General features: G+C 45.9%; 1 protein-coding gene across 1 annotated transcript in view; it reads left to right on the forward strand.

Moving 5' to 3' along the window:
- TECTA (tectorin alpha) overlaps positions 1-15190 on the forward strand; it is an 89083-nt gene that overhangs the window by 19618 nt on the left and 54275 nt on the right. The window contains exons 7-9 of the mRNA XM_011926983.1: positions 3134-3704; positions 5604-6196; positions 7482-8055. Of these exons, the coding sequence (XP_011782373.1) occupies positions 3134-3704; positions 5604-6196; positions 7482-8055 (1738 nt within the window). The remainder of the gene's footprint in view (positions 1-3133; positions 3705-5603; positions 6197-7481; positions 8056-15190) is intronic.

A 15190-nucleotide genomic window follows, 5' to 3' on the forward strand; every position in this document is an offset into this window, starting at 1 on the left:
AGAGAGAGAGAGAGAGAGAGAGAGAGAGCGCCAAAATAGCCAGGTGTTGTGGCGTGTACCTGTAGTCCCAGCTACTCAGGAGGCTGAGGTGGGAGAATCACTGGAGCCAGGGAGGTTGAAGCTGCAGTGAGCCATGTTTGTGCCACTGTACTCCAGCCTGCGAGACAGAGCAAGACTGTGTCTCAAAAAAAAAAAAAAGAAAAAGTGCTAGCAGCTTTGGGTAATTGGTAGAGGCTGGAAGAGTTTTGAAGTACATTCTAGCAAAAGCCTACACTGTAGTGAATGGACCATTAAGGGTGATTTTGGTGAGGACCAACTACTAATCCCTAGAGACAGAGAGATGCATGTGGCATCTGCCACGGTAAATGTTGGAAGGGATACTCAAACCACCATCTCATCTCCCAGACAACTAAGAAAGTAGCTACAATGATGACAGGTAAGACCCTTGTTTTTCTCATGTGCCAGAAATTAGTGTGGGTCCAGGACACCCTGCAAAGTTTATGTGCACTTAGAGTCAAGCCCACTGAGGGCTGTTCTAAGACAAGTCATTCCATCCCAGCCCATGAGCATGAGTGTCTATAGGTGCTAGGCATGGTAAGTGGTGAAAAAGAAAATTAACTCTCTCTTTGAAGCTTATCAAGCCACTTACTCACCCGTACTGGATGCCTGGGGCTCACTCTTGATTCTTCCCTCATTTCTCATGCCCCATTGCAAAACCACCACATCCAGCTGTGTGTGTTCTATAAGCTCATCCCTCCCTCTCATGTCTGCAGCTAGTTTAGGCTCTCATCCTCATCACCTCCCTGGACTCCTGCAGCAGTTGCCTGTCTGGCTTCTCTATTTCTAATCTCAGCTTCCTTCAATAAGTTCTTCAGGCTAGCCAGAAGGGGCTTTCTAAAACACAAATCTGATGGTGTCATTCCCTTGCTTAAGAGCCTTCAGGGGCTCTCCCTACAGAATAGATATCCAACTTTTGTTTTGTTTTTAACATTGGCTTAAAAGGCCCTCCAAGATCTGTTCTCAGCGCAGAAGCCAGAGCTATTCTTTTAAAGCAGAAGTCAGATCATGCCGACCCTTTGCTTTAAACACTCTGGGCTGTCCGTCTTGCTCAGAGCCAAAGCCAAAGTCTTTACAGTGGCCGACAGGCCCTGCTTGTTCTGGCTGCTCTTCTCACTCTGACGTCATCTGTTGCTGCCCTCTCCTGCTGTCTCTCTCCAGCCACACTGTCCCCCACACCCCTTGTAATCCTGGGAGCACCCAGGTATGTTCCCAACCTAGGGCTGCTGTTCCCTCCTCAAGAGCCAGTCTCACCCCAGATAACCACATGGCTTGCTTCCTTATCTCAGATGTCTCCTTCCCAAGGAGGTCTTACCTGACCACCCTATTTAAAATTAGAAACCTTTTTCCTTAGCACTATTTATTTATTTATTTATTTATTTATTTATTTTATTATACTTTATGTTCTAGGGTACATGGGTACAACGTGCAGGTTTGTTACATATGTATGCATGTGCCATGTTGGTGTGCTGCACCCATTAACTCGTCATTTATATTAGGTATATCTCCTAATGCTATCCCTCCCCCCTCCCCTCACCCCACAACAGGCCCCAGTGTGTGATGATCCCCTTTCTGTGTCCAAGTGTTCTCATTGTTCAGTTGCCACCTATGAGTGAGAACATGCAGTGTTTGGTTTTCTGTTCTTGCAATAGTTTGCTGAGAATGATGGTTTCCAGCTGCATCCATGTCCCTACAAAGGACACAAACTCATCCTTTTTTATGGCTGCATAGTATTCCATGGTGTATATGTGCCACATTTTCTTAATCCAGTCTGTCACTGATGGACATTTGGGTTGGTTCCAAGTCTTTGCTATTGTGAATAGTGCCGCAATAAACATATGTGCCTTAGCACTTTTTAAAAAAGTATTTCCTCCTCTTTATTTTTCTGCATTAACATTCATCTGACATAAACGTTTTACTCATTTATTTTGCTTGTTGTTGGTCTCCCTAGCTAAAATATAAGTTCCATGAGGCAGAGATTTTTGTTCATTTCACTTGCTGCTAATCCCCAACTCTTAGAACAGTGCTAGGTACACAGAAAGGCCTAAATACATACTTGTAGAATGAATGGACCTTGCCTGTACCTCCAGCCTCATTTTCAGCCATCTCTTCCCTCTGTAGTCCAGTAACACCTCAGTGTCTGCCCCCCAACCCCACCCAGCTGTTCCTCACGCTCCTGCATCTGCTCTCTTGTCTTGGATTTCTCTGCCCTTCCCCGACTCTTCCTTTGGCCACTTCTGTTTATCTTTAAAGACCCAGGTTAGACTTAACTGCTTCTAAAAACTTTACGTGATTCCCCTACGCTGGATTCAACGTTCATTTACTGCTCTCCCATTGTATCCTCTATTGACTCACAGTTGTAGAGTGTGCTCTAAGTATCGATGCATGTCCCTCTTCTTCAGCAGACTGAGGGCTCCTTGAGGGGCAGGGGCAATTATGTTTTTTAACCCTTTACATCTCAGTTCCTGATATAGTGCTTGGTACCTAGCAGGTGTTTAAATGTGTTGTTGAATGGTTACATGACGTAGTTCTGATACAAGGAAGTTACAGAGTACAACACTTGGAGAATACTACATCAGGGCAGGCTCAAAGCTAAATTGTGTTCAACAGTGGACCCAGCACACACTCGAGCTGAGAGTGGGATCAGGAGGACTAAAGGCCTGAAGGGGGTCCTGGGAAATGCATGGCTTAAGCTGAGACTTAAAGAATGGATATTTAGAGGAATGCAGAGGAAAAGGGAGGTGACAGGTCTTTGAAGAAAAGATTTGAAGCTAGCCAAGAGCCAGCCAGGAAAGGTTGACAACCAGACAGTCCCCAGAGGAGTCTGTAGCGGCACTCGGTATGCCACAGCAACCACAGCCCATATACATAGTGCTTGGGCTGGCCCACAAGCAACTCTCTCCATTTTCCCCCGGGCCTTTGTCTTAACCAGAGGGAAGCCCACTGGAGCCTGGACCATTTAGGTGGCCATTCTTTCTGGAGTATTGAGTTGCTTTGCCTTCCTTTCCTGATCTCTGCTGGAACCCAGTGCCCGGGCGCCTGCTCACCTGCCTTTCACTATTACTGTTGTTGGCAGGTTAATGACCTAGTGACTTCTTTGCCCGTCACCTTAGACTTGGGGACAGTGAAAATCTACCAGAGTGGCATGTCTACTGCCGTGGAAACAGATTTTGGGCTCTTAGTGACTTTTGATGGCCAGCACTACGCCTCCATTTCCATCCCAGGCTCCTATATAAACTCCACCTGTGGACTCTGTGGAAACTATAATAAAAACCCACTGGATGACTTCCTCCGCCCGGATGGCAGGCCGGCCATGTCTGTCCTGGATCTGGGAGAGAGCTGGCGTGTGTACCACGCGGACTGGAAGTGCGACTCCGGCTGCGTGGACAACTGCACCCAATGTGACGCTGCCACTGAAGCCCTCTACTTTGGCTCTGACTACTGCGGCTTCCTCAACAAGACAGATGGGCCCCTGTGGGAGTGTGGCACTGTCGTGGACCCCACTGCTTTTGTGCATAGCTGCGTGTATGACCTGTGCAGTGTGAGGGACAATGGCACGCTCCTCTGCCAAGCCATCCAGGCCTACGCTCTTGTGTGCCAAACCCTTGGCATTCCAATTGGAGACTGGCGAACCCAGACTGGGTGTGGTAAGCTGGTATCCCATCCCCATGACAGGTCTCTCTTGTGTAGGGGGCGGGGATAGGCTTTGGGGGCTCCTCCAAATGTCCTTGTTAAGACTTGTGACCCAAGAATGAAGGGGAGGTTGAAATTGCACAAATTACAAAGAACGAATTGTGAAAGGATCTTTACTTTTGCCCCTACCTAATACCACAGCCAGGAAACAAGAACCCATATTGTTCATATTGATGAACATACCTGGTCTGTAAACATGGAAGGCATGGCAGGAAGTCCCATAGCAGGGGATGGCAGCTCCAGAGTTGAGTGAGGAGGTGGGGTGTCTAGAGGTAGGGGTGGCTACTTTTTAGGCTGTTGAGTTAATGCAGCTGTGGGCCTGGGTCATCAAAACTAGCCCTTGGGAAAACAGCTCACCTCCCACATGGAACCTGCAGCAATTGTTCCTTGGCACTTTCTTCTCCACTATTAGACCCTTTAGGGTTTTTGCCCTGCTGCTGCTGCAGATGAGCAGTACAGCATATGAGTAAAGAAGCCCTTTTTCTTAAATGTTAGGAGTGGTTAGGAAAAGCCCCAACTTTGAGGGAAATCCTGGCTCTTTTGAATTACACTTTTGGATTAAGCATTTTGTACCATTTAGTTGTCTCATTATTTTTTCCTTGTATCCCACTTAAATATTTATTTCTTTTTCTAGTTATACACAGTTTAAAAACAAATAGATTTCATTTCTTTCTTAGTCTTTGGTTTTCTCCATATGAGTAAATAGAAAATTGTAATCCATGCATTTGAGAGTATTAGAGAGTTGAGAAGATTTAAAGGTTTAAGTTCCAAGGCTAGAGGGAGAATTCTTCCTATCAGTATAAGTTGGAGTCACGTAAACCATCATGTATCAGATTCCATTCTTAAGAGTTTTGGTCAAACTACAATACAAGCAACTGTATTCTTGCTGTGTGACTGACCAGCCTCTCTTATGACCAGAGCATCCATATTTAGATTCAAGTTGAGATTGAATATGGCTTCTCTTTATCCTTGTATAAGCCAAGAGCATCCAAATTATCTAACTCAAATGTTACAATGGCTACAGATAGATATTTTCTAGTGTCACTACTTTCCCATCCTCTACATTTCTCTTTCTTTTCTCTCTCTTATTCTGGTGCAATGGACTCTATTTAATTCAGAGAGCTAGTTTACTAGGCCCCTGAGCCCCTGCTTGTTGGATTCAACCAGACTCAAACATTTATGTAGGCCCAGATGTTATTAAACCGAAGATTTCTGAGGCAAGAAGGGCCTTTAGAAGACATCTTGCCTAGTCTCCTGGAGAAATAGCCACACAAATTCTTTGAATTCTTTGGAGGTAGCCAGGGTTCTTTCTTATTTTTAATATCCCAGGGAATTCATCCCCACAATCTTCCTTGGTCACACTTAGGTCTTTTAAGTACCTCGCTGTTACAAATTTCACGTTTTCAAATTACTCCTCTAATGGTTACATTTTTCATTTCTCCTGAAAATTGGATTAATTTCCTTCTAAGAATGGGCCATGCTCTTTAAAATCAGATCAATTTATATGTCCATCAGTGGAAGCTCTTAAAACATCTCGATAGTGTGGATCACCAAATAATAAACCTATATTGGGTAATCAGTAGTCTAGAAAGGATGGCATCCTGAAAGTTTAATTTTAGTCAAGATGATCAAATTCCAATAGAAGTTCACAGTCCAATCATGCTGCTCAGTAGTTATTAGGAGAGTCATTGAGCTGGGTTTTACAGATACAACCTCAATTCTCTCTTCCCCGAGTGGCCGCTTGACCCTCTCTCTAGGAACTAAATGATCCAGGAGGAGCGTTAAGATTCTGGCCGGTTGGCAGTCGGGGTCCATTCACCTTGTTATCGGCTCTGTTCCTTTCCCCGCGTCAGTGTCCACGGTGCAGTGCCCGAGCTTCAGCCACTACTCCGTGTGCACCAGCAGCTGCCCCGACACATGCTCCGACCTGACGGCCTCGCAGAACTGCGCCACGCCGTGCACGGAGGGCTGCGAGTGCAACCAGGGCTTCCTCCTCAGCACCAGCCAGTGCGTCCCGCTGCACAAGTGCGGCTGCGAGTTCGATGGCCACTACTACACCATGGGGGAGTTCTTCTGGGCCACGGCCAACTGCACGGTGCAGTGCCTGTGCGAGGAGGGTGGGGACATCTACTGCTTCAACAAGACCTGCAGCAGCGGGGAGGTGTGTGCCGTGGAGGACGGCTACCAGGGCTGCTTCCCTAAGCGGGAGACCGTGTGCCTGCTCAGCCAGAACGAGGTGCTGCACACCTTTGATGGCGCTGCCTACGCCTACCCCTCCGAGTTCTCCTACACACTCCTGAAGACCTGCCCTGAGCGCCCAGAGTACTTGGAAATCGACATCAACAAGAAGAAGCCCGATGCAGGACCTACTTGGCTGCGGGGACTTCGGATCTTGGTGGCCAACCAGGAGGTCAAGATAGGAGGTATTGGGGCTTCGGAAGTCAAGGTAAGTCTCCTTGCTCCTTTAGAGGGGTTCCTGGTACGTCTAGCCAGGAGGAGGAGCTCACCATCCTCTTCAGGCTTGCCTTTCTGCCTCTGCTATGAGTGGATTTTGGGAAGAAGATGGCTGCAAACAGGAGTGTTTTCTAATGATCTGCACCAAATAAGACTTATCAGGTGGAGAAATGGCATGCAGCTGGGATTTCTCCAATTAGATAGAGCAGGACCAGCTCTCCAGAATAGCAAATACTTACAGAACACTTACTGTGTGCCAAGCACTATTCTAAGCCCCTTATAAGCAGTATCACACTTCATCTTATGATCCTCGTTTTATAGATGGGAAAGCTGAGGAGCAGACAGGCTAAGTAACTTCCACAGGCACACATAACTGTGAAGGGGGATTCACACCCACCTGGCTGGCTCCAGAATCTGTGCTCTTAACCCTTGCACCCTACTAACTCCCCTACCTGTATGTGCCAGTCTATGTGGGATGATGTAAGGGGTGACTCCCACCCCTCTGACCTGCTCTGAAAAACCCATCATTAGGCGCCCAGACTCATAGATCATTAGCTCTAGAAGGCATCTTGAGAATTATCGAGTGCAGCTCCTCATTTCACATGAAGATACTAAGAGGGTAGGTGAAGGTCCCATAGCTAATTGTTGCAGAACTGGGATGCAACATGCATTTTATGTCACCTGAAATCTAGTTTGAACAAAAGCCAACACAGTACTGCCCAAGGAGATAATAAAATACACATCCACAAACTGGAAGGGATGTGTTTTTATTCCCATTGCCACACTGGCAGAGATTTATTTGTTAATAGACTAGTAGGAAGTAGACAGGTGAATGGACACCTAGATCATTAGAGATATCCTATGTGCCCTGGAGGAGCTGGGACACAGGAAAAGTAAGATTGGAAGAGAAAAGGAGCCAGAAAAGCAGGAAAGGAGGGGAATTGTTTTGAAAGGTACCAAAACAGAGATGTCAGGCAGCAGGAGGGAGCCACGTATCTAAGGCGGTTTTTGTTCACACTTCAGTTTAGTTTGTTATGGGCTAGCTTTGGGTCCAGAACACACATATAAACAGCCAATGGGTCTAATCACGGGAATTCAAAAAGAAATAAATAAAGAAGCCCATAACAAATTGGTTGCTTTCTGTGTGGGTTCCATCAGCTTCTTGACCTCTCTCAAAAGGCTAGCAATAGGGCAGACCATGTCTTTATCCCACAGCCTAGGAAATGGGGAGTCCTCTGTGTGTCCCTGGAATTGATAAGAATGATTTGATTTTTCAGTTGAATGGTCAGGAAGTGGAATTGCCTTTTTTCCATCCTTCTGGGAAGCTGGAAATTTATCGAAACAAAAACAGTACGACAGTGGAGTCCAGGGGCGTGGTGACTGTCCAGTACTCAGACGTAGGTCTGTTGTACATCCGGCTGTCCACCACGTACTTCAACTGCACGGGGGGCTTGTGTGGCTTCTTCAACGCCAACATCAGTGACGAGTTCTGTCTCCCCAATGGCAAGTGCACAGACAACCTGGCAGTGTTCCTGGAAAGCTGGACAACTTTTGAGGAGATCTGCAACGGGGAGTGTGGGGACCTGCTGAAGGCCTGCAACAATGACTCCGAGCTGCTCAAGTTTTATCGAAGCCGCTCCAGGTGCGGCATCATCAACGACCCCTCTAACAGCTCCTTCCTGGAGTGCCATGGGGTGGTGAACGTCACTGCCTACTACCGCACCTGCCTCTTCCGCCTGTGCCAGAGTGGGGGCAATGAGTCGGAGCTCTGTGACTCTGTGGCCCGCTATGCAAGCGCCTGCAAGAATGCCGACGTGGAGGTGGGGCCCTGGCGGACCTATGACTTCTGCCGTAAGTTGGGGTTGGATTCTGGGAGAGGCTTTCTTTTTTTTTTTTTTTGGAGACGGAGTCTCGCTGTGTTGCCCAGGCTGGAGTGCAGTGGCACGATCTCGGCCCACTGCAAGCTCCGCCTCCCGGGTTCACGCCATTCTCCCGCCTCAGCCTCTGAGTAGCTGGGACTACAGGTGCCCGCCACGACGCCCGGCTAGTTTTTTGTATTTTTAGTAGAGATGGGGTTTCACCATGTTAGCCAGGATGGTCTTGATCTCCTGACCTCGTGATCCACCCGCCTCGGCCTCCCAAAGTGCTGGGATTACAGGCTTGAGCCACCGTACCGGGCCGCTGGGAGAGGCTTTCTAGGTGGGAAATAGATGCCATACTGGGCCTTACTCAGGACTTCCCTTCCAGTTGGGACTGAGCCCAAGGGCAATGTTAATGACTGTGTATACCTGCCCTAGTCTGATGCGTCCTCCCAAAGACTCATCACCCCAAACCAGATAGCTTCTCATCTTTACTTTTGTTCCTAACTGCACAGTACTTCTTCACTGTAGAACAATTAGCCATCCTATTTACATGTGGTTTTATCTAGCAGAGGGTAGAGGTACCATGTCAAAGGACTCTGTAGGTGCCTTCTCCCTTGGCAAAGAAGAGCCGCATTCATTTCGATAGGAAGTGATTGCCTAGGGCGCCTTTAGGGCATAGAGATTAGCAGGCTCCCCAGGGCAAACCTGACAATGGGTATTAAGAGAGTCCTGTGTTACTGGCTTTTAATTTTGTCCCAAGAGTATCTGACTCCTCTCAGCAAGGCAGTGGAAAGTACTAGTAGTAATTAGAATACTTACTGGGAAGGCCTGATATATAACACCCTTGGTTATTGGGGAGGCTAGAGGGAGGAGTAACATGGCAAAAGGCAGAGCCCACTCCTGGAACTAGAACTACCTCATCTGGCCTTCAGCACACATCCCTCTCCCACCACGAAGGTGGGCCCCGCACCAAAGCCAAAGCCAAAGCCACCATTAAGATTCCATCCCTAATGATTGTTTATCTGTCCTCCATTTTTAGTCAGCAAAAGTATTTTTTAATTTGACATAATTTTAGACTTACAGAAAAGTTGCAGGAATAATACAAAGTCTACCATTCGCTTAGATTCCCTCATCGTTAACATTTTAACACATTTTCTTCTTAATTTTGTCTCTAAAAATATACTCACTCTTTTTCTAAACCACTTGAGAGCAAGTTGCTGTCATTATGCCTGTTTGTACCTTAATATTTCAGTGTGTTTCCTAAGAATAAGAACATTTATATGACCGTAACATAATCATTAAAATCAGGATATTGCCATTGATACAATACTATTATGTAATCTGAAGACCATGTTCATATTTTGTTAGTGGTTCCAATAATGTCTTTTATAGCCAAAACAAAAAACAAAAAAACCCTGGAGTCCAATCCACGTTCACATGTTGCATCTTATTATGATGTCTCTATGGGCGCCTTTAATCTGGAGTAGGTCCTCAGTCTTCGACGTTCATCGTTTGAGTGTTTTTGAAGAGTACAGATCAGTTATTTTGCAGACTGTTTCTCAGTTTGAGTTGGCTTATATTTCTTCCTGGTTACATTGAAATTATGCATTTTTGGCAGGAATACCACAAAAGCAGTGATGTGTCTTCTCAATGTGTCATATCTGGAGGCCTCTGATGTTGGTTTGTCCCGTTACACTGAGCATGATAGATTTGATCGCTTGCTGAAGGTAGTGTCTGTCAGATTTCTCCATTGAAAGTTACTGTTTTTTACCATATAATTCATACATATTTTTCAGGGAGATACTTTAAATTTAGGTAGCTATTCTATTCCTCAAGCTTTCATATGCTAGATTTAGCATCCAGTGATGATTTTTGCCTGAATCATTTATTTTCTGTGAAATGGTTATTTTTTTCTAATTCAATGGCTTCTGCATTTATTAGTTGGCATTCTCCTGTAAAGAGATGTCTTTTTTACCCATTTATTTATTTTTGTTTATTTAGATGAGTATGAACTCATGGATTCCTACTTAACCGATTGTATCTGTTATCATAATTTGTTTTTATGCTCAAATTGTTCCATATACGGCCAGTGGGAGTCCCTTCCAGCAGTGGTTTCTGTTGACATTTGCATCATCATTTGTTGCTTTCCACAAGGCACAATGTATTCCGGGCTCATCTTGCACTTTCTCTGCTCCAGCCTTGGATTAGCCATTTCTCCAAGGATCTTTGGTTCCTTCCAGTGGAGCACAGTATTGAGGAGATAGGATCTGGGTGTCAGGTGTGCCCACTTCTTCCTAGAATGTCATTGATTCTAGCCTTCCCTAGTGAAGAGAGTGAGGAAATGCATGTATTGCCTATACACACCCTCCATGCACATTTTTATGTAGCTAGGTATGTTGCTTTCTCTTTTTATCTGTCCCTGTCTCTATCTCACCATGAGTTCACACTGAACCTACAATTTCAGCCCAGTACCACAGAGTTTTTTAGTTTTCCTTTTTTGAGATGGAGTCTCACTCTGTCATCCAAGCTGGAGTGCGGTGGCATGATCTCGGCTCACTACAACCGCCGCCTCCCAGGTTCAAGGGATTCTCCTGCTTGAGCCTCCCGAGTAGCTGGGATTGTAGGCGCCTGCCACTGCACCTGGCTAATTTTTTTTTTTTTTTTGTATTTTTAGTAGAGATGGGGTTTTACCATCTTGGCCAGGTGGTCTTGAACTCCTGACCTCCTGATCCACCCACCTTTGTCTCCCAAAGTGCTGAGATTACAGGCGTGAGCCACTGCACCTGGCCAGTTTTCCATTTTTTAGTTTCTTTTATCTGAGAATGAGAAGCCTGGCCCACTGTATTTCCTCCTAAGTTTGTTTATTTTCTTAGCTTCTTATTTTGAAATAATTTCAAAGCTACATAAGAGAACACCTGTATACCCATTGTCCAGATTAACCTATTGATAACATTTGTTCATTTGTTTTACCATTCCCTCCCTTTCCCTGTCTCTTCCTTCCTCCCTCCCTGCCCTTCATGTGACAGTGAGTTGCAGACTTCATGCCTCGTTACCCCTAAAACTTCAGTATGTATTTCCTTAGAGTAGGGGTATTTACGTACATAACCACAGTGCCGTTTTCAACCTTAGGAAACTTAACATTGCTACAGTAATTTAACATCCATATTCCAATTTTGTCAGTTGACTGAGCAATGTTCTTTACAGCTCTTTTGGGGCACCAGGGTGGGGCACTCAGTACAGACCTAGCTTATAATCACACATTGCATTTCATTGTCATATCTCTTTAGTCTCCTTTAATCTGGAACAATGACTTAGTTTTCTTTGTCTTTTCTGATATGAGCATTTTTGAAGAACACAGCCTCCCTGCTTTTTGAAACAGAATGGCCCTCCATAAACAGAATGACCCTCCATTGGGGTTGATGTTCCATCCTGAGGAGCTTCAGCTGTGCATCTCCACTTAGCCTTCCGGGCAGGTGCCATGTGGTTTTTCTCATGGAATCACAGCACACACAGAAGCACGATCTTGTCCAGCCTCCCCACATTGGTGATGTGCATGTTGATTCCCTGGTCAAGGTGTTGTCAAATGTCTCTGCTGTAGAGTCACTATGAGCTTTCCCTCCCAACCTGTGGGGAGATACTTTAAGACTGTGCAAATATCCTGTCAGTCTGTCTGTCTATCTATCTCTCTATCCTGTCAGTCTGTCTGTCTATCTATCTCTCTATCTGTCAGTCATCTTATCAATCTGGACATGGATGCCTGTTTTTTCCAGTGGTCTATATTTCATCTTCCATGTATTAATTATTTTCGGTGTTAAAATTGCTCTGGATTGGCCTGTAGGAGCTCCTTCAAGCTGGTTCCTGTGTCCCTTTGGCATGCCTCTTTTTTTTTTTTTTTGAGCACTTTCTTCCTTTTGGCATAACAAGGTGCTTCACGCTCATCTTTTAATCTTCCCTGGCCCATGCTGGAATCTGCATGACTCCAGGAAGCCCGGCTGAGTGGGGAGTGTTGTTAGAAACCAAGATGTAAGGGAGGTGTCCCCGTGTCTCGTGGGGTGTCTTTGCTTTGCCTCTAGGTCCTTTCAACAGACAGAGCCGAAAACCAACACACACACCACACACCACACACACACACACACACATCTTTTTAACTCTATGATTCCTGACCTTGGGAAATACAAGGAGCATGTGGAGAGCTTAGTGGTTGTCATCTCAGAGAAGGGCAGTTGTATCCCTGGTGAGCCCCAGGGAGGGACCTAATAGCAGATGCCGTGAGAGCCTCCACGGTTCCTGTTGGCCACTACATCCTGTGGGGCCTTATCTACTTTTCCAAAGCTTTTTCATCCGCCTCCCTATATCCTCTTTTATCCTATCTCCAGCTTATCCAACACGATCTCTGTTTCTGCTCCCACACTGAGCCTCCCAGTTGTATTTCATTCATGCTACAGGATTGCCGAGTCTCCCCCATACCAAATCTGTTCTGTTGCCAGGCCATTTCAGTGCGGTCCTTTCAGACTGCTAACTCCTACCCGGCAGGGGATGTTTCTGAGTTGTTTTTGTGCTGCACGGAGCACAGTTTGGTGACGTCGTGTGTGCCAAGTTAGCAGGGTGTGATGGTGATATTCCCTGTTTCCCTGCGTGTGACAGCTACTGAGAAGAGCTTCTCAGTATCCCTCATCTGGGCCAGCAAACCTGGAGGAAGTTCTTATCAGTATCTTTTTTAGGGAAGATGTGGGCAGAAGCAGTCACATGGAACATGGCTTTCTTGGGCTGAGGGCCAGGGCTCCTACTTGAGATGTCCCCCAGGATATCTCATCTAGATCTTGTGTACATGGATCTGGTGAGAAGGACTGGATAGTGCCCACTTGATTCATCAGGCCTCCAAGTACTAAGGGATTAATCTGGTCGGGGTCTTGCAGAGTGGGGATCGAACTGGACGACAGCTGTGGATCAGGAACACAATCTTCTTGAACCTAGAGACAGACAACTGCTGCCTCTGTGTTCAGATATTTTTAACTGGCCCTCCTGTTGGCAGAGCCAGGCTGCCCAATTAAATAATTTCACAGAGGCATTCCAGGGCCTAGGGGAAGTTTTATTACTCGACGTCTGTATGTTCCAGACTTTCAGACAACACAATAAGTCATAAAGTGGGAGCCATTTAAATAAGTCATGTTATTTGCTATCACCATAAATCTGCAGTCAGTGTTAGAACATTCATAATTTAGAGACAAATGTGAAAATCCCTCTATACAGACATATATAATCAGTGCTGAACTAGCCTTCAACTCCGAAGCCGTATGGTATTGTAGTCAATGGGAGTGGAGATAGTCCTCTAGCCCAGAGGAAAAAATGATTGACTTTCAGCCCACAGTGCAGAACTGTTGTATCGGTACTTGTGGGCAGAGCTATTATTGCCATGCAATTTATTTATCTGTAATGTCCTCTGTGTCCTTGGATTGTAAAACAGTATTAAGGAGTGACGGTATGTATATGAGCCAAAGAAAGTTTTAAAGGTGAGATCTTATTTTCCCATAGGATGATGGGGACCTCCGCCGATCTTTAGGTTGCACAAACTTGTAGGAGGCTTCTCCTGTGCTCCTGAGTTCTGTCCCTGCCCATGGTAAATTGTGACCCATTAAAGTAATAGTGAGAGATGAGAAGTATGCCCATGACACAGTGAGTATCCCGTGCTGTTATCATTTTATGTGCCTTTTTTTTTTTTCAGACGGAGTCTCGCTCTGTCACCCAGGCTGGAGTACAGTGGCGCAATCTCTGCTCCCTGCAACCTCCACCTCCCAGGTTCAAGCAATTCTAGTGCCTCAGCCTCCCGAGTAGCTTGGATTACAGGCATGTGCAACCACGCCTGGCTAATTTTTTTTGTATTGTTAGTAGAGACCGGGTTTCACCATGTTGGCCAGGCTGTCTTGAACTCCTGACCTCAGGTGATCCGCCCGCCTCAGCCTCCTAAAGTGCTGGGATTACAGTTGTGTGCTGTGCTTTTTGACCAAGAGACTTATCTTTCAAGGAAGGCTTCTGGGAAGATGGGCAATTTGAAGTGAGACTTGAAGAATGGGTGGGATTTAGCTTTGTGGGTGGAGGGCTGTCCAGGAAGGTGAAAGCGCATGAACAAAGGGGCTGCGGAGTGATGACCTCCTTTGCAGAGAATGATGAGGAGGTGGACGAGGCCAGAGGGCACCAAGAACAGAGAAATGAAAGACAAAAGGAGAGACTACAAGCCAATCTGCAGAGTAAAAATACCTACATATAGCCTGTCTGTGTAACAGAAGGAGGTGCAAAGAGGAGAAAGGGCATACTATTGATGGAGACCCTCTTGATAGATTAGATTATTAACCCTCAAAACAACCGTGCTAGCTGAATGCGGTTCATACTTAATGAAAGAGGAAACAGAAGCCCTGAAGACATGAAATAACATCCCAGAGTTAAGTTAGCAGCATCCACGGGTCTCTGTGGTCCCAAAACATACAATAATCCCTCTCCAGAGTCTGAGTCAGTGGACCCAGATTAAATCTCACTCTGGCACTTACTAGTTAGATTAAGTTAAATCATCAAACTTCAGTTTCCTCACCTGTAAGATAAGAGTAATAAGATTTCCCTTACTTTCCAGGTTGTTGAGATAAGGTACCCAAAAGTGCCTAGGACAGTGTCTGGCATGTAGCAGATGCTCAATTCTGGGTCTCAGACTCAAAATCTTCCACATGGAAAGCTAGGTGCCCTAGCAGAGTGTGTGAATGAAGGGGTGCCACTGGAACTTGGATCTCCCAAATGAGGATGAGTACAGTTTACTGTACTGTGCACATAAGACCACACACACAGATACAGAGGCACACACATGCAGTCACACACATGCACACTCACACACACACGTGCACATGCACACTCACATGCATGCACAGATGTGTGCACACACGCATGCACTCTCACACATCCATGCACACACAATGCACTCACGCACACACATGCAATCACATGTGCATGCACTCATACACGCATGCACACACACTAACACACATGCATGCACAAACGCATGCATGCACACACACACATGCACTCACACACATGCATGCACACACACTTCTGTCTTTGACTTTTGTCCTTTTCTCAAACCC

This window comes from Colobus angolensis, unplaced genomic scaffold (assembly GCF_000951035.1).
Source record: "Colobus angolensis palliatus isolate OR3802 unplaced genomic scaffold, Cang.pa_1.0 Scaffold7, whole genome shotgun sequence".
NCBI classification, from domain to species: Eukaryota; Metazoa; Chordata; class Mammalia; order Primates; family Cercopithecidae; genus Colobus; species Colobus angolensis.